The sequence below is a fragment of the Macrotis lagotis genome, chromosome 7, assembly GCF_037893015.1.
Source record: "Macrotis lagotis isolate mMagLag1 chromosome 7, bilby.v1.9.chrom.fasta, whole genome shotgun sequence".
Classification (NCBI taxonomy): Eukaryota; Metazoa; Chordata; class Mammalia; order Peramelemorphia; family Peramelidae; genus Macrotis; species Macrotis lagotis.
This window is the reverse complement of record NC_133664.1, coordinates 56,617,251-56,643,097: the sequence shown is the minus strand read 5'-3', so window position 1 is coordinate 56,643,097 and position 25,847 is coordinate 56,617,251. Positions and strand designations below refer to the sequence as shown.

At 34.5% G+C, this 25,847-nt stretch overlaps 1 protein-coding gene across 2 annotated transcripts in view; it reads right to left on the bottom strand.

Annotated features, from left to right (window-relative positions):
- Window positions 1-25,847, bottom strand: part of CACNB2 (calcium voltage-gated channel auxiliary subunit beta 2) — a 416,652-nt gene that overhangs the window by 370,462 nt on the left and 20,343 nt on the right. For both annotated transcript variants that reach the window (XM_074192945.1, XM_074192944.1), the window contains exon 2: window positions 25,498-25,590. In XM_074192945.1, coding sequence (XP_074049046.1) covers window positions 25,498-25,590 — 93 coding nt within the window. The remainder of the gene's footprint in view (window positions 1-25,497; window positions 25,591-25,847) is intronic.

The window sequence follows — 25,847 nt, the reverse complement described above, 5'->3', positions numbered from 1 at the left end:
TTCCTACAAATAGTCTGTCTGCCTTAGTGTTACAAGAGTGTGTTATATATGCTAGCAGTTCAAATATTTGTTTAAAAAATGAGAGGTGGCACAGTGGATAGAGCACTAGCCCTGGAGTCAGGAGGACCTGAGTTCATTCCAGCCTCAGATACTTAATAATTACCTACCTGTGTGACCTTGGGCAAGTCATTTAACCCCATTGCTTTGCCAAAAAAAAAAAGAAAGAACGAGAGTTTACTGTTAGCTGCATTCTAAATTAGTAAAATCTATGTGAAAGCTTTAGAACCAAACAGGCAAAAATAAAACAAAATGCACTATTTTTGTGAAGGTATGGAGTTGTAATAGGGACCAATACAAACTCAAGTATACCAATATAAAAATCAAATTCAGAATAGTTTGTTAATTTTTTTTAATGGAGATGAGTCTGAAAATGATGGCAATACCACTACCACTACAAAAAAAAGGGAAAATAGGATAGAATCAAATATTTTTTAAATGGGAAAAAAAACACATTAGCAAAAGGATTTCAGTTAGAAATACAAACAGGGCAATTCTATTACTGTCTTATTAAATTTAAGCACATAAAAACTATACAATAAAATTTCAGAGATTTAGGTTTGATATTTTGACTTTTCCTTGCATTGTACAAAGTATGGATTTATTGATGGTTGTTTAGGATTATGATTATGATTTTTAAAAAATAAAAATGTTATCAAAATGAAAAAGCTTTTCTTTCTTTTCTTTTTTTAATTTTTTTTAGATTTTTTTTCAAGGCAATGGGGTTAAGTGACTTGCCCAAGGCCACACGGCTAGGTAATTATTAAGTGTCTGAGGTCAGATTTGAACCCAGGTACTCCTGATTCCAAGGCCAGTGCTTTATTCACTGCGCCACCTAGCCGCCTGTCACTGCACCACCTAGCTGCCCCTCACTGTGCCACCTAGCCTCCCCTTTTCTTTCTTTTAATAAATTTTATTACTATATCCTGATTTTGTATAACAGATAATTCCCTATATCCTCAGAAGGTCAAGCTTATAACTAAGAATTTTTTTTTTAAAAAAAGAAACCAATAAAACCAATCAATATGTTGAGAAAATTTAATATTACATACAATATTCCACACCTGTAGATCTTGACCATGTAAAGGAGACCAGATGTCTAATCATCTGTAAAGCATTTCATTTGTCATTCAAAAATCCCTCTTGAGTCTTGGAAACAACTTAAGTGATGATTTTTATTCTCTCCAGCTATAGAGGGAGAGGTGAGCTTCCTCAAAACTTGGATTGTTCCCTCCCCTTTTTAGAGTTAATTTTTAAAGGGAGTACCTATTATCTCCCAGGGGAGATAGGTCTTACTGGAGATAGAACTACTTGAAGTATGGATATAAGTTATTGAAGAACTCCTATCATGAGGCCTCATTCTCCAAAGTGAAATCTGAAGCATAGTCATAACTGCTGAGGGAAAGTGAGTGAAGGTAAAGTTAAGAAAGCTGAGGAAGGTACAATGATTCTGAAACCACTCCTTTAGTGAACGGGTTCACCTGTCTATAATGTCTGTTTTTTCTGGGTTCTGTCTACTCCAAACCCATAAGAGCAGTACAGCATAGCAATACATCAGTTCTGGTTAAGGCAATCCTGTTTTCCTAAGTCCAAAATCAGGATTCAAGACCTGACAAAGATATTTCTTTTTTTCTGAGACAATACACTTCCTTCCTGAGATAAGACCAATCTCACTAAACATGGGACCCATTGTAATCATAGTAGTCTGTCAAGTAATTTTGTCTGTGGGTTCAACCCCTTACTGTTCCCAGACATCTCAATGGTCCTTCCTGGTCCTTCAAATTAAGGTTATCTGGTTTACAAATAGGATTAATTTTATGCCACAAAGTATGGGTTGGACTGCATGGCTTTAATAGGTCATTTCCATCTCTAACTTATGAAAAACACCATGCTGTTTCGAGTGGGATGAGCAACTGTTCTGGGAAGGCCTGAAAAAACAATTTTCACTGGAAGACTCCCAAGAGTTTTTTGTAATGATGGAGCCAGCTGAACCTAATATAATACACACAAAGCTGAATTCACCACAAGATCTGCAAATGGATCTTTTCATTTTATTAGGTTTGGGGGGGGGAATTGACATTTTTTTCCTTCTGAAGGAAAGAGAAATTGATACAATATAAGGATTACTAAGGACACTTTGCCCACATATTGCAAGTTAAAAGAACTGATTAGATATCCTAAAACACACAACATTAAACTAAACCTTGTGATTTCTTAACTGATCAGAAAAAAAAAACTAAACATTTGATTACTCATAAACATGATCAGAAATTTTTTGGGTTCCAAGTTCAGTGTTACATATTGTAGCAGCTCAAATATTACTAGAAAATAATTAGAATTTTACAAACTGCTTATACATACAGAATATTTTGCAAAAACATTCATGACTCATATAATTCTTTAGTTCTCATTGAACCCAATCCCATTCCTCTACCTTACAATTAAATAAGTTTGAGATTATTTAGAATGAGCTCTCTCATTACTTCTTCTCAACATGAAAACTTTGCCATATGTTCAACAATTCTCTTCTCTCCAATTTCAGAGGATGGGATGGTCATCCTTCTTTAAAAAATGCTGATTTCAAGTTGTGACCATGAGCTCTCTCCAGCTTATCTCCTTTATCACCCTATTGGGTTTCATCATCATTTACACTCTATCTTTTTCATCTTTCCACTCATCTTTTTCTAATATGTCTGTCTTCTCTGTTTCTAAACATGCTCATATCTTCCCTCTTCTAAAAATAAAACAAATTGCACAATTTGCAGATCACACACAAACAGAGATCACAATCCTCATTCTCCTTGATCAAAATTTGATGCCCTGGACCAGCCCTTCCTTCTTGAAAGTTACTCTCTGTTTGGTTTCCACAACATTTCTTTTTTCTGTCCATCTTATTTCTTGGTCCCCTCTTTATTAGTTGCTTTTTCTATGTTCCCTCCTTTTTTCATTCCATACAAATTTATACATTCTCCAGGACTTTATTTTCAGTCCTCTTTTGTTCCCTATTCTTCCTTTGAGAATTTTGTCCACTTCCATGGCTTCAATTATCTCATCTGTACAATTGAAGTCTCATTCTATATCTCTATCCAGTCTCATATTTCAACTACCTAGTAGATATCATCATCTAACTGTCTTCTATCAACTCATTCTCATTATGTCTAAAATTTAACTTCTCCAAAAAAATTCTTCTCTTCCTAACTTTTCTATTTCTTTTAATAGAAGGAAAATTCTTCTTCAAGTCATCAAGACTTGAAACCTTACTAATGGTTTTATTCTTCTTCCTCAGCATTCATTGCCAAGTCAGATCAAATCAATCATTCATTAAGATTTTACAATAAGGGGGCAGCTAGGTGGCGCTGTGGATAGAGCACTGGCCCTGGAGTCAGGAGTACCTGAACTCAAATCCGGCCTCAGACACTTAATAATTACCTAGCTGTGTGGCCTTAGGCAAGCCATTTAACCCCATTGCCTAGCAAAAAGCTAAAAAAAAAAAAAAAGATTTTACAATTATGCTAAGGCATTATGCTAAGTCCTGAGACAATGAAAGGCAAAAACAGATTCTGCCCTCAAGAAGTTTAAAATCTAATGGGGTTAAAAAAATAGATATATTCAAAATGCATTAAAATAGACGTAAAATAACTTTAAAGTGGAAAGCTACCATGACAATTATCTCTGGCATGCATTCATTCACTTAAGTGGTAGGCACCTAACTGGACCTATTCTCTCCCATTTACATTCTCCCTGATGACAAAATAATTTTACTAATGCACAGGTCTAAGTTAATTGGTTGCTTTCTCCCTAAAAACCTTCAGTGACCTGCCACTGCTTACCAAATGAAAGTCAGGCTTTCATCATAACATTCAGACACTCCACAAGCTGTCATAATCTCTCATGATTATTGCCCTTTTTTTGTAACCACAAAGTTTAGCAGCATATTGGACATAATATAGGCTTGAGGCCTTGATTGATGTCATCCATCCCAGCCAAACTGAACTACACATCCTCTGATGATTTCATTTTGCTCCATCAACTCAGTCCATTGATTCATCCTAAATCCTATAACAAGAAAGGATTTTCTACTCTCTACAATCAGCTTCTTGTTAAACCCCTTCCTACCCTGTGAGGCTCAGCTCAAGCATCTTCCTTGCAATTATCCATCAAGAAGTGCCTACTTCTCTCCCACATTACTTTGCTACTCTTTTTTGATCCTCTTATGATATTCTAATTAGCATTGTTGTTGTATAAGTTTTTCCATACTGCTAGTGGCAGACTGTAAGGTCCATGAGGACCCACCCATATCTACATAACATATTATTTAACAATGGTGTATTGATTTATACATTGTTGATTCATTCTAATTTCATCCTTTAGGGCTTGGGTGATTTTATCACAGAGGGTGAAAGCTTTAAATTTGAAGAGACAGAAAGGCAGCATAACACTGCCATAACATATACTCCCAGGCAGATGAACAAAACCACAGATACACTCATCTCCCACTTGTGGTTTTGGTCCAGGCATAGAAAAAACAGAATCTAGCACTACTTTTCCCCCAATGATAGTAAATGGTTCAGTAGGTTTGAGGAAGTTTCTCAGTGTTAGAGATTTTTGTTTATTTGTATCAATGAATTTGGCATAGTCTTGAAGTTCAAAAGCCTTTGCTGTTGTTGGAGGGGCTCGGCTATGTCATTCTCCATAAACACCCCTCTCCTCCATCCTGCAGACCCAGACAGATTGTGGAGTATCTGAACGCTATGATAAGAGGTTGAAATTATTAAAGCACATACAGCAGAGTGTCCTTGAAAAGTCATGGTCCAAAGATGATTCAATGAAACACAAGAGATTCCAGAAATAAGCCCCAAGAAAAGATCACCCAAGTTTTCCAATAAACATTCTGACTAGATCAAAATTATCTAGGATAAAACATCAAAGATGTAATGTACATCCTGAATTTTCAGTATCCCAATGAAAAAAAATAAACATGAAGTATAAGCATGACACTTTTCAAAGTCTTGTGAGTTGAAAGAGGACCTTGCTTCAGGGAAAGTTGCCAGAACTACCCTATATTATGTTTTTCATCACTATATCACTTCTGCAGTTTTAAAGTGTTAATTGAGTCTGTCCAAAAGATAAAATGAGCAAGTACAACAGAAGACATGACTAAAACAAAATAGAACTATATCAGTTAGATATTGACAATGTTATCTTAACACATTGTCTTCCCCAATCTACTTGACTTGTGGCTATTCTCTCCCCTCTACCTCCTCACCATTCTTTAATTAAATCTGCTATTTCTTAAGCACCAACATTCAAAATAAATAAGAAATTCTCACTCAATTTTGTTTTTCTAGTCTAGCTAATAGTATTTGAAACATTATAGTTTTAAAATATTTTTACTGTGAACTTGTAGTATTTCAATGTCATTATCAGTTAATGGCTTCTAGAGAGTTAGCTTGAGAATTTACCTTTTGGGGGGCTTTTTTTGCAAGGCAATGGGGTTAAGTGATTGCCCAAGGTCACACAGCTAGGTAATTAAGTGTCTAAGGCTAGATTTGAACTCAGGTCCTTCAACTCCAGGGCCAGTGCACCACCTAGCTGCCCCAAATTTACCACTTTTTGTAGATATAGAAGTGAGAAGCTCTGGGAAGGAAGTGATAAATCAAGAAGAGGGTGTAGGTTTGTAAGATCTGCACTATCCCTTCAGAAGGGATGTTGTGCTATCTGGAAGTTATCCACATCTTGTCTTTATTAATCCTTTAGTCTGCCCTTCCTGTGTCCTGACATACTAGAAACCCCAATGTGGGACTGAGGAGTAACTCCAGTTCTGATTCTCATATGGATTTTTTTTTTTTGCAAAGCAATGGGGTTAAGTGGCTTGCCCAATGCCACACAGCTAGGAAATTATTAAGTGTCTGAGGCCGGATTTGAACTCAGGTACTCCTGACTCAAGGGCCAGTGCTCTATCCACTGTACCACCTAGCCACCCCTCAAATGGATTTTTTAAAAAATATTGAGAATTCAGTGGTGTTAGGAACTTCTGATAAGAAAGCTCCCTCTACTAAGGCAGAATGAAAAATATTTTAAATTTTATTTTGTTAGAATTACCTGGGAACACTGAGAGATTAAGTGATTTACTCAGAATATCATAACCAGGATATAATAGAGGCATTTATGGAAAAAGAGGGAAAAAGAAAGAGACTGAAGTCTGTAAACTGTAGATCAATAAAATTGACTGATATTCTTCACAAGACTGAAAAATGCATTATTAAAGGGTTTGTTTGTGAGTGCTTAGAAGAAAAGCAATGGTTATAAAAAGCTAGCAGTCTACATCAAGATGGAGTCTAAAGACTATCCTTATAATTCATACATAATTTCTACTTCTAGTAACAGGAATAATATTCAATTGACAAATCTTAAACTCTTTCCTATGATGTAGGGTACTGTAAGACTCACATGTTTCTATATATAATACATATATAGTTGACCAAATATCTGATTTCAGTGATGTAGGGAATTCTTAATGAGAAAACTTTGTCTATCAATGCAACTTGCCATCTTCACTGAAAATTATAGTCTGAGTTGCCTGGGTCATTGAGAAATCAAGTGACTTGCACCAGGTCACATAGACTGAATCAAAAGTAGAACCTGAACTCATATCCTTCTGACTTCATGGAAGCTAACTATCTATTACCTGTAAACTGTCTTGCTGATTGATAGTAGTATTAACAAAAACAGTTTGACACTTATGTAACAACATGTGTTATGCTTTAGATATATTATTTTGCTTGATCTTTATAAATAACTTTATGACATAGAAAAAATATATTATTTAATTTTACAGAAGACAAAAGGTTGAATTATTTGCCCAAGGTCACACAGAAGAGAGGGAACTAAAATTCATCCCTTTTAATCATGAGGCATTCTGCCATTACACTATGCTGTATTGAGTTACTGCAGGAAGGAAAGATTCCTCAATTTTTACTTTGCCCTCCCCATCTCAGATGGTCTTTATTTTTTATTTTTTAGGTTCTATTGCAAGGCAAATGGGTTTAAGTGGCTTGCCCAAGGCCACACAGCTAGGTAATTATTAAGTGTCTGAGACTGGATTTGAACCCAGGTACTCCTGACTCCAGGGCCAGTGCTTTATCCACTGCGCCACCTAGCCACCCCTCAGATGGTCTTTAAAGGAAAATTATATGAGTGAATATATTAAAAGCTTACAGCATATTGAAGATCAAAGATTTTAAGTATATGCAGCTAGGTCCCAATCAGTATGAATAATGAATCATCTGAAGTGGTCCCCTATATTTGAGTTTTAATTGTGTATAATATAGTAATGGTTCTAGCCTAATGAAAATATACAGTGTGAATTTGAATAATGAGGATACTTTGAGAGCTGACTTGATACTAATTGAGACTTACCTAAAATATAAAGATTTCTCAGCTTAGGAGTTGAAAACATATAAACTAATATGTGCTCCAATGTTAGTTTATATATTATAATCACATTATCAATAAAATATTTATCACTGAGATATGTTACGTGTGTCACTCATAAAAAGAAAAGTCTTTTACACTTATTTGGAGTTCATAAATCTGGAAGGAATGTCAGAAACCATTTAGATCAATCCTTTAATTTTACAGAAGAGAAAACTGAGTGTCATGAAGTTTAGGTGATTTGTCCAAGGTCACAGAGTCAGTAACCATAAGGGGCAGATTTTAACTTATAATCTGCTTCTAGGGGTAGGACTCTTTTTTTTTCCCAACTATGTGACACTCTTTCTGTGATATCTCCTGCCTTAATTACACACACACACACACACACACACACACACACAGAGACACACACACACACACACACACACACACACACACACACACAGCAGGACCATTGTGGAAAAAAAGAACATAGTAAACCTTGATTTTTATATTTCAATATGAACTGCTGTTACTTCAGACCTACTTCATTCTTGCAGCCTTTAATTGAAGATGAAATGCAAAGGTTCTTATCTAAAAAAAAAATAGGGCTCTTGTCCAGTAACAATAAAATAAAAGAATTTGGGGTCAATTTGACACTACTTTAAAAGAAAATGAAAAGGCATGGGATATTTGACATTAAACACAATCCCTCTGTAAAATTCTCTACACCAGAATGAAAAAAGCTGTGAAAATAAGATCTTTGATTTCATTGAGACATAGTGCTTCCTGAAAAGCTTACTTAATACTGAACAAAAAAGTTCTGAAAGATTTATGAACCTATTTTCTGATAGGGAACTAGGCCTAGAAAAAGATTTTATGTCAAACAAGAGTTCTGCCATATTGAACACATGGGGGAAATATATGGTTGCTGCATTTTTCAATTATAGATTTTACATCATGAAAATATTCACTGCCAACTGCGGGCTTAGGTACATAAGATTTATGACTGAACTCTACTTTGATTTTAATTTACCAAACATTTAAAAAATGTATTCAAAATTGTGTGCCCAGGTACAAAAGGAATTCAATTCAAATATTTATTCAAATAAATAAGTATTTGTAAGGGAGGGTCTACTATGTGCAAGACCCTGTGTTATTTAGTGGGGTTATAACAATAAAAGGGAGTTTCTGCTCTACCAGGGCTTAAACAGGCATAATGAAAGATAAAACGTGATAGAAGGAAGAAGAGGTCATAGTGCTCTAGGAAAGTTTGAGGAAAAAAGAGAAAACTCAAAGGAGTGGGGGCAGGGGAAGAGAATTAAAGAGGAGATGACATCTGAGATGAAGCATGAAAAAAGAGCAATTTTAACTGAGAAAGATGAATGGGGAATTTACTGTTCATTCCAGTCATAGGGGATAAATGTGCACAAAGTCATAGAGGTAGGAGATAGAAAGGTAAGACACAAGAATAGCTGGTATGTATAAATGAAAAAAGGGATAATGCCTGTGATTTTACTTGTACAACTAAGTTCCAGTTTATGTAAAAAATGAATCCCCTTGGAGTGGTCACATGCATTCAAATTTACAGTATCTCAAGTTATAATTATGTAAAATATAGTCATTGGTTACAGCTCAATGGAAATATGGAGTGTAAATCCAAGAAATGAGACCAAGTTAAGGTATTCATTGTTCTTACTCAATGGAAAGGAAACTCCTTCTACCCCCAAACTGGTCAGTAAATTCTCTCAAACTAATTCTTAGAGTGTTGCTAGAGGTTTGAATAGTATCTGATGTCACATAGTCTTAATGTGTCAGAGATGGCAGTTGGACTCATATCAACTTTGAGACCAGTTCTTCATCAACTAAACCATTCTGCCTTTATTACAAAATAAGGCTGAAAAAAATTGGCCGGAAAACCCCCTTGTAGCTCATTGAGAGTAATCTTAACCAATGGATATGTTTATAAAGATATAAAGGAAAGTATGATATTTATTTAATAATAATAATTATGACAAAGATGGATAGCATTTATATAGTATTTTAAGGTACTTTACAAACATTATATTATGACAAAACTTGTTTATATGAAGTGAATATGGCAAAAACAATCTCACCTTGACCAAATAAGAGTATTTTCATGTGAACAGAAAGACTCAAGTGAGACTTTAGAAACTCTAGAAATCCAACCTCCTTCTATATGCAAATATTCCTATTACAATGTCCCTGACAAAATATTATTCAGTTTCTGCTTCTTATCACTATCAGTGTTAAAGAGGTCATTACTTTGAAATAGCCTATTCCATTACTGAGCAATTCTAATTCTCTTACTTTGAGCTGAAACATTCCTTCTTAAAATCCATCAATCAATAAGCATTCACAGATCAACTATGTATCAGACACTATGCTAGATGTTGAAAATACAAACATAAATAATAAAACCAGTCCTACCTTCAAGTAGATTATAGTCTAATGAGGAAGAGGAAATTATATCTTAATGAGGAAAGATAAATACAAATAGAACTATATACAGAATAAATAAAATAGGTATTGTTATTTAGGTATGTTCAACTTTTCATGACACCATTTAGGGTTTTCTTGGTAAAGAGACTGGAGTGGTTTGCCATTTCCTTCTCCAGATCTTTTTTTTTTTTTTTTTTTAGGTTTTTGCAAGGCAAATGGGAATAAATGGCTTGCCCCAGGCCACACAGCTAGGTAATTATTAAGTGTCTGAGGTCACATTTGAACTCAGGTCCTCCTGACTCCAAGGCTAGCTGCTTCCCCCCCCCCCCCCGCCCCCAGATCATTTTTACAGATGAAACCAAGGTAAACAAATTTAAGTGATTTGCCCAGAGTCAGATAGAGAACAGATTTGGACTCAGGAAGATGAATCTTCCTGACTGCAAGCCTGGGACTCTATTTACTGCTCCACCTAGCTACCCAAATATGGCAGCAAATACAAATAAATACAAGGTCATTCATAGGCACTAAATATCTATTTGTCTAGTTTTGTTCATTGGAACTACACAAAATGAATCCCTAATAGTGATTCCAAGAATATTAGCCTAATTGAAGTTTACTCTCTTCCCACATGGGGATCTTTATACCAAATTGAAGGATACCATTTTAGACTCCTTTGTTAGTATACAGGGAAGGTTATGCTTCTTTTGTAATATAAGGGAAGGAATCTTTGACAGTCTAACTGTCATAAATCTAGTGGTAGCTTTCCTGTCACCTACAAGTGAAAAATGTTAAAACAGTCTGGTTTTTTAGTCTTGAATTTTTTGTTATTCCAGGTTCTGACATCTGTCAAAATTTTCAGTGACTGACATCATGACTAACTAAACAGTAGTTCGGTGCACTGTGTTCTTTGGAGACCTAACAAAGTATTTTAACCTTCATTTGTTTTCGACTCCTTCATTTTCATTGGGTCTTTCATACTTTAACACAGAGAAATGCAAATGCTGTAATGAAAACCATCAAATATCACTTCATTTATTAGACTTTGTTAAATAATTATTGAGTTATCTTCAAGGAAAAGTAACACTATTCAACACAGAAGTACAGAAAGTAAAAGCAGTGATTTTGGAGAGCTAGGAGAAGACTAGGGGCCAGCTAAAAATGATTAACAGTGAGGGAAATGTTCATTCCAATAAAAATCTAGAGAAAGGGAGTGTATTTAGTTTAGAAATGTAAGGAGACTTCTAAGTAACAATCATCAAAGATAAGATGAAATAAAGCAAGATTTTGGAGAGCAGCTGTTCTCTATTTTTGATAAGGAGAAAAAAAGAGGCTTGATTATCTTAGGAGGGATTTCTAGTTGTTAAGAGGAAGTGTTAAGTGGGACTAGAGATGATTACAATGAGCGCACCAATGATTATTTAGAAAATCTGTACTGTTGTGGCTGACTACATTATTGTCAACTCCATATACCTTCCAAACTTCTAATTCTATGTAATGTTATATTTCAGGATGCTAAGGAGAACAACAAAACATTTGAGCATAATTTTAACAATCAAGATAAGCTAGGGAAGGAAAGCACTAGGAAAAAAATCTTCATGGATCTTTGGAAACTGTCCATTCTTGGACTTGCTAGACAAAAGAATGTTAAACATGAAGAGGAAAGAACAGAGTGAAAGGTAGGCCTCTGAGGACTCCAAATATAAGGACTCCACAAAGAGGATGAGGAGCCTATAAAGGAAACAGACTAGAAGTAGTTAAGAGGCAGGAGGTATATGTGACACATTTGAATCCCTGGGAGGAGAGAATATCAAGTAGGAGAAAGGGGTAGGGGAACCTATGGATTTCATAATAAGAAGCTATGATGATACTTGATAATTTCAGTAGAATTGATATTGAGGAAAAAGAGAAATAACAGGAAAATTAAATCTGAGATCTTGAACTAGAAAGAGTCCAGAGGTCATTTAGTCAATCCTCTCATTTAAGAGATGGTGAAACTGAGGCCCAGGGCATTTAAATGACTTGCTTAAGGTCTATAGCAAGCCATTCCAGTATCTTTGCTAAGAAAATTCCAAATTAGATCACAGAGAGTCAAAAAAGACTGAGAACTCAACAACAAAGTACCACAAGTAGTGCCAGAAAGGAATTTGAACACAGATCTTTTGGCCAAAACTTCAGTACTCAGACCATTGTTTAATGCCAATTTGCTTAAGAAAGTTAAAAATGATGAGGAGAAAGAAAAGATGAAGGTTGACGATGATTTTCCAGATAGAAGAAAAATTAATGTCTTTTTCTGTGATTTCACCATATCCATTATCATTAAAAGTTCTGATAGAATGTTTATCTACTCATTGCCCTAAGCCTTAAGCAAATCGAATCAAATAGATATAGCTTCTCCCAAGTAAGTTAAAATTTAAGTGGAAGCATCATAATGAAAGCAGGGATATTGAGGACATACATTACACTAAGTTATAGGAATGGTTAATATTAAAAAGCAACCAGAATAATACATAAATTTAATGGAAGGATAGATTCCATTCATAGTTTCATTTTCAAGTATAATACATAAACATATAAATATGCATATATGTATATATAGAGAGATAGATATATACCATAAATATTAGTATTATATAGGTAAAGTTCATTGGTTAGAGCAGAGTACTAATGAGGACAGTCAGACTTCAGCCCCATGGGGGATGGTTAACTTTGATCTGTTAGAAGACTATAAAATCAACCCTAGCCAGTCTCATTGTCATTGTATGCTATTGATCATAAAGAGAATTGGGTGCATGGAACAGTAAAATATATTGCAGTTAATGAAGAAACACTTCAAAATATCCTATTACTAATGAATTAAAAGTGTTTCTTTATATGGATGAAAAACTTTCTCCATGGAGTAGATAAAAATATTTTCTAAAAATTTTTAATATTGAAATTAGAATTGATCAGTTCACTGTTTCCAAAGGATTGATATATTTATGTTCTTTTCACAGGCTTCTATCCCAAACAGGCCTTCAAAAGGATTACATCCAACATTTCAAATACAAGTGCCAAGATGTAATTTATTTTTTAAAATATGCTTACCAATGGAAGTTTCTCAATATAGTTTTTAAGGTTGGTGATGATATTGCTCAAGAGACATGTCTGCAATTGAAATCTTATTGGATCTTTATGCCTCTCCAGAGATTAAAGCACTTGTTTCCACAGACTTTACCCTCATAAATTTATGACATCAATGATCAAAGGTTCCAAGAGTTTGGACAAGCCTTACCCCTTTATAAAAGTATATACGTAAAAGAGGTGTTCTGATTGAATTCATAATATTCCCTTGTGTTGCTGCTCTGTATAGCTGGCAGCAATTGTTATATAGAGTCACTGACTATTCATCTATATTATAATTAAAATTCATAAATTTGTAACCATAACTTAAGGAACTCAACCAATTCTAAGACTTACTATTAAAAAAATGAAAGCTCCATTATTTTATAATTATATTATTATATTATAAAACAGCACAAATTTTCACATGCAAGAAAGAATTTTAAATTATACTAATTTTTGTATTTTATATTTTTCAACTCTAGACTTTGGTTTCCTCTGCTAATGGACTGCTTTGATCATTTCCAAAGTACCCTCTAGCTATAATTCTATGATATCAGGACAGTCCTTTTTAAATAAAACTAAGTATGCTTTTAACAAGACTTTGAAAAAAGTAATATCATTGGTTAAGTCATATACCCTGATTTTGATTCATACATATCATATACATAGCAAAATATATTATCAATATAGTCATATTATATATATAATCTAACTCATATAATATACTATGCAATTATATTAAATCATACTGTTTTCTAGAATTATATTAAACCTGTTAATATAATTCTATATAATGTATAATGAAAATACTAATACTATATGTACATGTCACATACATGTTATACATTACATACATATGTCATCTGTAATCTATGTGAATTATGGGTTATAAAATGTTATTGTTATATGATATGTATATATATATATAACATGCGTTATTATTTAGGCATATAATTATAAATCACATGATCACATTATACTTATACTATTTTATTATACATTATATCATATATAAATGTTATACTATATTATATATACATTTATACTATATACATATTATATACTATATTATATATACATATATATCATATATATAAACTACTATATAAAATAAACTACATATATAAGAATATAGAGGTTTGTATATATATATATATATGTCTATGAGTGTGGGAATATACATACATACAATTATGACTTCATTGGTTTAGGAAACCGTCTTGCTTTGTTCTGCAATTAAGAGAGATTTAAAGATTTACCCAGGGCCTGAGAGAGACCTTGAAAAGAGGTCTCCCTAATTTTGAGTTCAACTTCCTTTATTTGTCTAAAATCTATACTGAGAATTTTAAAAATGTAAGCTTCAATTCAGGGGAATAAATGGCATGAGCCCCACCCCCCCCCCCCAATCTGATGTGTAGATATAGGTGTGTAGGATCTAAAATACAGCCCCTAAGAAAGTAGATAAGACAGTGGAACAACAGACCTATCATGTATAAGGGATGCTTCGATTGTTATGCATAAATAGACCAAGGGCTTTATTCTAATAAGTAAAGGAGGCCCTCTTGGTACTATTGATCAAGTGCAGAGTGAAACTTCTACTTTAGACATACTGTTACTCTTGATAAGTTTATAGAATTTTTTTATGAAATTATCTGAAATCACTAAAGAGTTTCAAAGTTATATTACAAAAAAGTTCAACTGTATTTATAGTAATATTATTTTTAAAGTTCTGAAATTATTCATCAATAAAAAAAGGCAGAGGAGAAGATAATCCTCAATTCTAATTGTAAAACTGAGGTTGAAAACTTTTTAAGTGCTTTTACATTTCTTTAGCATTGACTGAATGAGTTTTTGATCTCTTCCAAAGTTTACTTCTGTATTAGATGCCATCCATCCATTCCCCACCACCACCACCCTTTTGGGAGCATGAACAGTAGTCATTCCTGATGGGGAATTTTGGGAGAACCAAAATGTTTGTGAACATATATGACTCATACTGGGTTGAATGGCTAAGATTGCCTGCCATGATATACTACAGGGGTAACTAGTCCCTTAGCCATTCCTCAATTCTGAAGAGCAAGGATGACTCCAAACAGTCTGGAGGTTTGACAGGAAATGCCCTTCTCCCATTTCTACTGAATATGAATGCCTGTCCCACCTGTGCACAGGATGGGGTCAACTCCATCTGTAGCTTTTCTTTTGGTACAGGGCCTTGTGAGAACTCAAAAGACACCAAATCCTACAGTCACCATAGGGACATTTCCCAACAGCAAGCTATGGCTTACTTCATTGAAGTAATGGTGCAAGGAGAAGTGATTATCTGAGAGTTTTACTTCTACCAGGCAACAGTGTCTGAGAAGTGATAGGAATGGTCAGCACCAAGGGAAGAATCTGCATCAGAGAGAAGCTACCAGAAAATTAAGGGTGTGTTTGATTACACAATGTCTAGTGAAGAGGCCAAAAATGAAATGGTTAATTATTAGAAATTTTAAACTCTATTATGTGTTGTTGAGACTTACTACCAGCCCCCAACAGATTGTATCCTGGCTACAAGATAAATTTGATGATCCTATTTAAACTGTTTTGTAATCCTATTATGCTCTGCATTCCTTTTTTGATGTAGGAATAAAATTTGTTGTTTCTAACTCTTTGTGACCCTGTTTGGGGTTTTCTTGCTAAAGACACTAGGCTCCTTTCCATTTTTTTCTTCAGTTCATTTTGAAGATGAGGAAATTGAGACATATGGGGTTAAGTGATTTGTCAAGGGTCAAAAAGTTAGTGTCTGAGGCCATATTTGAGTGCATGAAGTCTTCCTGACTTCAAATCTGGAACTCTATCCACTGTGCCACCAGGAATAAAATACCTACCTCATAACTAATTTATGCTTGCATACTAGCTACCTTTTTAAAAATTTCCTATCTGTGATGGAGAATGCCATCTGTACCCAGAGAAAGAATTGTGGACTTTGAGCAAAGACCCAAAATTATTACCTTTAATTAAAAAAAATTATCTCATTATGTAATTTTGCTATCTCTTATACTTTATATTTCTTCCTTAAGGATATGATTTCTCTCTCTCATCATATTCAACTTGGATCAGTGCCATGGAAACAATGTAAAGACTAACAAGACTGCCTTTTGTGAGGGGTGGAGGGAGGGAAGCAAGATTAGGGGGGAAAAATTGTAAAATTCAAAATAAATAAATAAAATCTAAAAAAATTTGATTTCCTCTTTTGGAGGACAACTTAGTATAGAAGAAAAAATTGAATTGTCCCTTGAATAGTCAGGGGATGTGAGCGATGAATTAATGAATATGAGAAAGGAGAACCCAACTGTCCTGAGAAGAGGTCAACTATACTAACAATGAATCTAGTCCTGCATGACTAGGTTTCAGAATAGGGAAGGGCAGGAACCCTAAGCCCCTGAACATATCAGTGGTAGATCTAGAACTATGCAAGATTGTGATATTGCATACTTTAAAGGGAATAAGAAACATTAAGGTTGTAAGATCTGAGAATCATTGACTGAGAATTGGCAGGATACCTTTGCCATCTTTTCCATCTCCCTCCAGATTGCTACATCTACTAACCTTCATATTGGAATCACTTAAGTTATTCCATCCTTTGCTTAAATGAAAAGTTTAGAGAGACAAAACCATAGAACAAGAATTGGCCTTCTTCCAACCTTCAACAGTAACATCTGGGTAAAACTGAAGTACAACAAAGTTCTTTTAATGGGAATGAGAAACTTGAACAGTAGTAAACCTTGAGGTTATAAAAGGCATAACAGTAAAGAAAACACATGGGCTGGAGAAGTTACAGCCTCATTAAAAACAATAATGAAGAGAAAACCTGGTGAGATCACAATACCCCAGACCCATAGGATGGAGAGGGACAAATGGGAAGGTGTGTGTTGTGGGAGAGGAGGGAGATAAAGTGCCTTAGCCAGATTCAAGCACTCAACTTTGATATTCAAAATTATCTCTCACCAAGTATCTAGAAAAAGTGGAAAATTAGAATTTTTTAGTTTTCCCTTTCAGTGTTTTTAATCTCTCCGGCGCTCTTTTTTTTTTTTTAATTTAGAATCATGGACTGCCCTGGTAGTCTGGTGAAGCTTATAGATAACTTCTCAGAATAATGTTTTTAAGTGTATAGGATGACAAAGGAAACCAATTACACTGAAATATTATTATTAAAATTCAAGTTGTCCCCAAAGTCTTAGAATAGTTTAAATTTATTAAGTTATATTTCCTTGTATTTAAGATTGGAGATTGGAGTGTTTCATGGAACTCATGTTAAGAAACTCACTCCTCTAATTGGAAAGCAAATCACTGCTCCCTGACCTGGAAATCCAAGTAAACAAAAACAATGGGAATGAAGTCTAAAAGCTACAAAATAAATCTGTAAAACATCAATATTTTGAAAGTGTAGGAAGAAAGCAAGGAGAGAAGGAAAGGGTAGAAAGGTAATTGGGGAGTTTCTTCTAGTTACAAAATACCCTGATTATTCACTTTGGGCCTCAATAAAGGGAAAGGACAAAGGAGGAATCAAGAGAAGAGGGAATGGCTACATCTGGTGGGGATTAACTAAATCTAAATCAACTAAATTAAATAAATTAACTAAAACTAAAAACTAAGTAATTCAATGGGGAAAGAAAAGAGAGCCAGTGGGAAGAAACTCACTCCTTTACTTGCTTATTCCTACATTCCACTTTCCCTTTAAGAATCAAACCACATAAATCACCTATTAACAATTATACTCTCAGACACAAACTTAACTTTATGGATCTGAGTCTATTTTCATGGCTTCATTTATTTATTAAGTGGTCGTCACAGAAACAGCAGATCACTATTGTTTTCAACAACAAAGTACCTGCCCATTTTCAAAACCTAGGACAGCAGCACCTGCCCATTATCTAAAAAAAAAAAAAGTATGCTTTATATGAACAAACAGGTCAGTTCCACCAATTTTCTCACCATCAGTTCTGCATAGCTGACCATCTTCAGCTTGCTGACCTTATAAAGTTCAACAGGGAGTTTCTAGAGAATTTTTGCAATGTGATTTCTGACAAGGACCTCGTTTGCTCTGGGTGACCAACTCCTTCCATTATAAGGTAAATCTATTGCTCTTTCCACCCAAGGTCAAAATTTTTGAGTACTTCCTCAGGGTAGAGTGGAAAGAACCCTAGACTTGAAGTCAGAGAAGAACTAGGTTCAGGTTCTAAGTCTACAAGTCACTTCCTCTAGGCTTTGGTTTCTTCACCTATTTAATGAAAGGGTTGGATTAGATTATTTTTCAAGAAATCAAGAATAATTTTCAATTTTACCTTATATAGTGCCTTGCACATGCAAAAGGTGCTTAATAATTACTTATGAAATTATGATTCAGTAAATAAAGCCTGGGCAGCAAAATCTTTTATGGAACTCTTAGGTGCTATCTGGAATGGCCAGGTACCAGAAGTAATCTTCCAATAGTGAATATTGGCAGGTCAATGGTCTGTGCTGAGATTTAGCTCCCAGATTCTGGTCAGAGGCAGAGCAACCTGAGCCACCCTTCCTTTCTCCATTCCCGTCATTATACAGACCCTTTTATTTGGAACAGGAATGAATAGAAAATAAAAGTCAATCCACTTTGAAATTCTGAAACTTTAGAGGGCAAAATTCCAATGGCCACACATGCAAATGAATTTGGTGTTTTATAGCATTTTTTATAATTTTATATCTCTTCTTTATTATATATATATATATATATATATATATATACATATATATATATATATATATATGTATATCCTACTCAAGATGAACTCTGGATTGATTGCTTATTTTTTTAAGTCTGTAGATTCCTGATCTTTACAAGGTTTGTCCAGGTGAGTAGCGATGCTAATAGAGTATGAGGAAGAGGAGAGGAAGTAGATGATAATTTTAAGATTTATCTTATTACTCAGGGCATGTCACTGCCCCTTTCTCTTTATACCTTAGTTTTCTCATTAGTAAAAATAAGCTAACAATACCAGCATTATTTCATGTGGTTATTATAAGCAAATATTTATAAAAATTGTAATGAGTTTTAATTATTAGGAGTAATAACATCACATGCAGAAATGATGCTAGGATTTTAAAAAACAATTATGTTTATCTTAGTGAAAAAGAAATACACAAAAGATTAAATGCCTTAATCCACTCAATTATTTTTAGAAATTGGAAGAATGGACTGTTTATAGAACAGAAGATCCAAATATGATAATAAACCTATTTGAAAGAGGCATTTCTCAAAAGTTATGTGCATTATCATGCCCTTTCATTCTTCAAAGAGAAAATCTATTTTAAAATTTAGACTTTCAAAACCAAGTACATCTAAGCACAACAGATAAGTTGATATGTTTAATGCCCTTTAAAAAATTAAGTTTCCCAATATAAAGACTGTCAAATTGTCTTCTGTGGTGGGTGGGGGGAGGGGGAGGGAAGTGAGATTAGGGGAAAAATTGTAAAACTCAAAATAAACTAAATCTTTATTTAAAAAAATTAAGTTTACAACAATAAATATATGTACATATTTAATAAATATATCATATCTGTTTATATTACAGGATGGACACATAGTTTATTCACTGCTAATATTAGGCAAATAGTTGTATAATTTTAAATTAAAAAAAATCCAGCCCTTCTGTAACCACAAAATGCAAGTTTTACACCATTCACAAAATCTAGTCAGCAAATGCTTATGGAAACAGAAAAAAATCTTCAGGAAAGTATAATGGTAATAAATCCACACTATCATTATTTATAGTAATGTTTGTGACTGAAACTAGCATTAAGAAGGCACCAAGCCAGTATTTAAAGGCTGAAAGATTTATCAAACCTTGAGCATATCGGTCTAAGCAGGCCTGGAGTCTGTAATCTTTATCACTGTTTAATCTGTCTTTGCAAAACAAAAATTAAGAAAAAAAAAAAGAGACAGTGTGTCTTTGTATTTAATCATTAGTATTTAAATAAGATTTGAATTGCTATAAGATCCAGAAAAGCAGAACTAAGGACACGATACTGGGAGATGGTGGAATTTGTTTAGAATACCGTGGTTTCAAAGTGTCATACCACTTTCTGTTAAATATTTAGTTCATTCCTTTTTGTCAGTCTGATTTGTATCCTGGAAACCCTTGGAAGCTACAGGATTATTTCGTTACAACCACAACATATGTTGGTATGCACAAACCAGATCCAATTCAGAGTCTTTCTCCTGTTAACCTCCAACAACAAGCTGAATGGTACTTCAAAGATCTAAAAAGAATAGTCATGGTAAGGGGAATTGGTTTTCTTCCCCCTACCCCATTCCATTCCCAAATGGTCCTAGATCCATCCAAGAGGGTGGCCCTTGAAAATGAACCACCCTGGATGTGGGGGGTGGGGAGTTGTATATCCAGGATGGGTCACTCAGCAAGGCAATCTGAATGAAACGTGTTGCCATGCCGTTCTTTCATCAAAATAAAACAAAACTGGCGGTGGTCCTCCTAGCATTTGGTGTTCATCTCAGGAAAGCTGCCAGGTATATGAATGTAGCCAGGAAGGGCATGTGGCCTTAAAGAAGCAGAAAGCACACAAGAAGGGAAAAACTGGGCCAAAAGAGTAAGCTACAGATACCACTAACACTAGCCCCCACCCCCACCAAACTGCCTTAGCTTTAGTGACCAAGGCTTATTTGCAGATGCACATAGTTTTCTCTGACCTTGGCAATATCCAAGAATTTGTTCAGTGAGTTGTGGTTGCACAATTGGACTAAAAGAGTGTGATCCATCCATGCTAGGCATGCCTGGCCCTTCTTCTCCACCTACTTCTTCTCCAAGGAAAAGGCTTTGCCCTCCCAAATCCTCATGCTATAATTTATGATGCTATCATTTCATGTATTTCCTCATGCAACAGCCCTTGGAGGATGTTTAGGTCTCTTTGTTGTTTTGTTTGGGGAAGGCAGCAGAGCCTTGGCTACATCTTATGAAACAAGTTTAATAGTCTTCTGCTTTGGACGTGAAATCCTACAGTTAACACAGATAGGAATAGCAAATGATTTTTAGGAATATGGGTTTTCCAGATCATAGAAAATAAGCGTCCTGAAGGCAAGAACTTTTACTTTTGATTATTCATAGTTTCTATGAACATTATGATATAATATTAATAATATAATATGAATGCCTTACATTCATCATATAATAAATGTTGCTGATAATATACCACCAATTTTACATGCTCATAGATAATATTCAGTTAGTCAGAATGGAGAATCCCCAACTAAAAACCACTTACCATTTGACAATAGAATAGTGATGGATTCAAGACAATCATGGTTCACTGTGAATGCTACTCAGGGGCATATTATTATCATGCTTAAATTCTATCTGACCATCAAGCAATGGAGTCATAAAAGGCATCTCTGAGAGCCTGAAACTGTTGGACCAAGGCCTAGAAGAACAAGAATAGGGATCTTAGTGATATAGAAAATTCCCAAATGAGAAAACCCCCTTTAGCAAAGTAGGTCAAAACCTTATCTCCAACTCTGGTTTAGAGACTTGCCTAAAGAGGGTAAAGGACTTTTCCAGGGACCCACAGTCATATATGTAAGAGCTGGAACTTGAAAACAGATCTTCCTGGCTTAGCTTTCTCTATCTACTCTCCTGTGCAGGAGATAACTTGAAACTAGCTAGGTAAGTACAGTGGATAGAGCACCGGCCCTGGAGTCAAGAGGACCTGAGTTCAAATCCAGTCTCAGACACTTGACTCTTACTAGCTGTGTGACCTTGGGCAAGTCACTTAATCCTGATTATCTTGCATCCAGGGTCATCTCCAGTCATTCTCATTCATATCTGGACATTGGACCCAGATGATTCTGGAGGAGAAAATGAGCACAGCCCCTCACTCAAATCTAATTCATATGCTTATCATGACAACACCACCCTGATGATGGTCTTTTTTGAAAATGAAGGACAAACAACAATACTTACGCTCCATCTTCTCAACCCTATGGATTACTCACATACAAAAGCCCACCTGAGAATGAACTGAGTTAGATGCCAAGAAGAACTGAAAGGATTTCAAGTCAGCCAACTCAAGTTTAAGTTCACTCAGGACAAGTGGGGCAGTGAAAAGGAAAGTGATTTTGGCCTAGCTTTCTACCAGACTTCTCCACCCAGAGGCAATAGTTTAATAAATCCATTTATTATTTTTTCCATTTATTCAATGTCTTTCCTCTGGTACCACATGCATTTTTTAATTCAGGTTTGTATATCTGGGTCTCTAAGCAAGCAATAATGCACATGATGTTCCAGGGAAGGTGGAAGCTACTTTAGCCAGAGCTCAAAACATGAATTAATTTTAAAAAAATGTCAGTTAGACATAGAGTCTGGTTTAAAGACAGTGGGGACATAATTAAAAAAGAGGGAGACAGAAAAACAGACAAAGAGAATCAGAGACAGAGAGAAAATGAGAGAAGCATATATTTGAAGCATCAAAACAAATATAAAACTTCAACTAACTTTTCCTTCAATACTCCTTTAATAACATGAAGACTTCTGCTCTTGTATGGTACCAGAACAAGATTCCTCAACAACAAAATAAGGACCAATGTCACTATGCTAATATGATCTTTACTATAAAATATTAATAATATGGTATGCTTCATATTCAAGTACATAATCAGTGTAAAATATGTAATATAATATAACGTGCTACCCATATTTGAGGTGCTCACTTCTTGTGGTTAAGTTCCTCTGCCCTACCAATATCTGGGCAATTCAATTAGAGAGTTATGGATTTAAACTTCTCTAAGTGGGTCTCTATACTATAGTAAATATTATATTTTCAGATGTACCATTTTATTTATTTATTATTTATAGAACACATTCACAATGTATGTAGTCATGATGACATTTTTACAATCTAAATTTGCATCTTCTCCATTGTTACAACTTCCAAACCTACGTTAAGTGAAATTACTCAGTAATTCGTGGACAGCACAGTAGATAGAGTATTGGGTTTGGAATCAGGAAGACTCACTTTTTTGAAATCTACCCTCAGACACATTTTAGTTGTGTGACCCTGGAAAAGTTACTTAATTCTGTTTGCCTTGGTTTCCTCATATGTAAAATGAGCTGGAAAAGGAAATGGCAAACCACTCTATTTTTGCCAAGAAACCCCAAATGAGGTCACAAAGAGTTGGATACAACTGAAAATAACTGAGTAGCAACAATACCGCAAAAGTTTTAACAGGAAATTGAATTACCTTTAAGAAAAGAAGACTCTGGTTTTCAAGACTGGGTCCCAGTTTTCCTGAATTTGTTTAGTAATAATATTAGAGAGATAGCAGTACATAGTGTAGAGGTAAGCTGTCTTCAAAGATAGGAAGATTGGGTTCAATTTCAGCTTCTGACACTTACTGGCTGGGCAAGCAAGTCACTTAATCTCTAAAGTGCGACAGGCCAGTGGTATCAAACTCATATAGAAACAGGAACCACTAATAAAATGTAATCAGCTGTAATCAGCATTCTTGTTGCCCATACAGCTGACTTAGTTTTAAAATGTAATATTATTTATGTTATATATTGCTTTTTATTTATTTGATGAAATATTTCCCAATTATATTTTAATATGGTTCTGGCAGATCTCTTAGGAGTGTTGTGAATCATATGTACCCCCCCAACCAGAACATGCTTCTGATACCTCTGTCCTAAGCAGTCCTCTAAGAATATAAATTCCAGAGAAGGTGCTAATCTGTATTGGTTGAGGGAATTACTTCACCTAGGAGATCACTATTCCAAGGAAATCACAGGTCCAGCCCCTATCCCTCTCCTTATTCCTGGCAGTATTTTTTTAATTTGATTTTTAATTTATGAAATAAAACAAGCATTTTCATAACTCAGAATAATAAAAAGATGATTGCACATGAAACTGAAACTGCAAGTCTATTATGCCCAACTTATTATTCCTTTTAAAATAAATAAGTTGATTGTGTAAATTTCTTTTTTTTCTTTTTATTCCTTTCCCCCTATCCCTGCTATAGAGATATTATTAGTCTGCTATTAGAGGAAAAAACTAGAGGTCAAAGATGCTGAGCAAAATATCTACTAATTCCAACTTCTACCTGCTCTATCCTCACCACAGTAAAATGCTAAAGATTAATAAGAATCTCTAAGTTAAGCACAACCACATGATAAGCTCATTGTTTGAGAACTAAAAGAAAAAGAATAGTGTTATAAAGACATACTCTAAAATAAGGACTGATTAGCTCAAATGACGCTTTTTGTTTCTGCCAATTATACATTTTACAAATACTGTCAGAACACTTTCTTTTCTATTACCCTCCATTTTCTTGGTGGCAGATCTGTAGTTTGTCAAAGTAGTGCTGACAGAATGAAGATTAACTTGAAAAAAATAAAGAGAAATACATCTTTATCTAGGAAAGCTGTAGAAATACTGCAGTTTGCCAAGGAAGGAATCTAATTTTCTTTCCTTGCCACACATATATCTCAAGGTCAATGATACAGGACCCCTTATAAATAAGGTCAATTTATGCTAATGTAGTCCCAGATGAACAAAATGAATATATTAAATCCCAAACTGCAAGTAAATTAAGTTTAATGAAAGTCCCATCTCCAACAGAAGTACTTCATGATTTTTACCTTTTGTATATTTTCCCTCTTTTTGGAATATCCAAATGGGTTGATTCTCCTAAGAAGTAGCTGCAACATAATTTTTGCCTTTTCTATTTATAATTTACTCTTCATTTCTGGCACTAAATCCCAAAGATACTATAGACATACATACAATTAACTACTAAGAACACAATGTTGAACTGAAGTTATCTTGTAGGAAAGTAAATGTTGTTAATTTCTATATTAGGAAATAGGCAAATTCAGCCACTGTTGAACTTCTTCAAGATGACAGATGTTAGTATTTTATATCTAGCCTCTCCCTTATAGAGAGCACATGATGGGGCAGGGTAAAAGGCCCAACCCTTTCTTATTTTTTTTTCATTTTTCATTCTAAGTCCATAGTGGAAAGAAGCGAATTTAAAAGGAACAAACTTTAGCCAACTGGCTGTGGGTATGAAAATCCTTACACAGAAATCTTCGACTTGATATCAAAAGTAAAGAGAAGAGGATAACTGGTTTGACACTATCTCATACAAAGTAGACAACTTAGAAATCATGCAACATGTTTCTAGAAGGTCTTAATAATTCTCTTCTGAAGAATTTCTATGTAGGGAATTATAAAAACATATCAATATATCTTCAGAATCACATCAATGTCAAATTTCTCTCTTTATCCTTGAAAATGATTTTTCAAAAAAAACCCTAGTGACAGTCAGATATGCTGTACCTTGAACCCAACATAGTAATAATGCCTTTTTCAAGAATGAAGAACAACAAACAATCAATATTTTCAAAAAACTTTTTTAAAAACACAAAACAGGTACCTTACCTGACGGACAAAACTATTTGAGGTAGTATCAGATGAGGTGCTTCCATCAGATCCTTTAAATCTATTTTTCCTTCTGGCTCCTTTTCCATAAGCCTGTATAAATATGACAAAGAGGAACAGTGTTAGATCTTTTATGTAGGATTATTAGGTTAATGCCTTCCTAATGTCAAACCTACATTTTAGAAGGAACAAGTCTGTTTCTGAAGGGGTTAAATTGTTAAATTCTTATCTACCCCACCACAAAATAGTGTATTATGCTAAGGAAGGGAACATTTCCCATTAAAGCATCCACTCTTTCATTAACATTTATTTTTGTTCTTTCTACTTGGTAAGAAAAAAGATCTAATGAA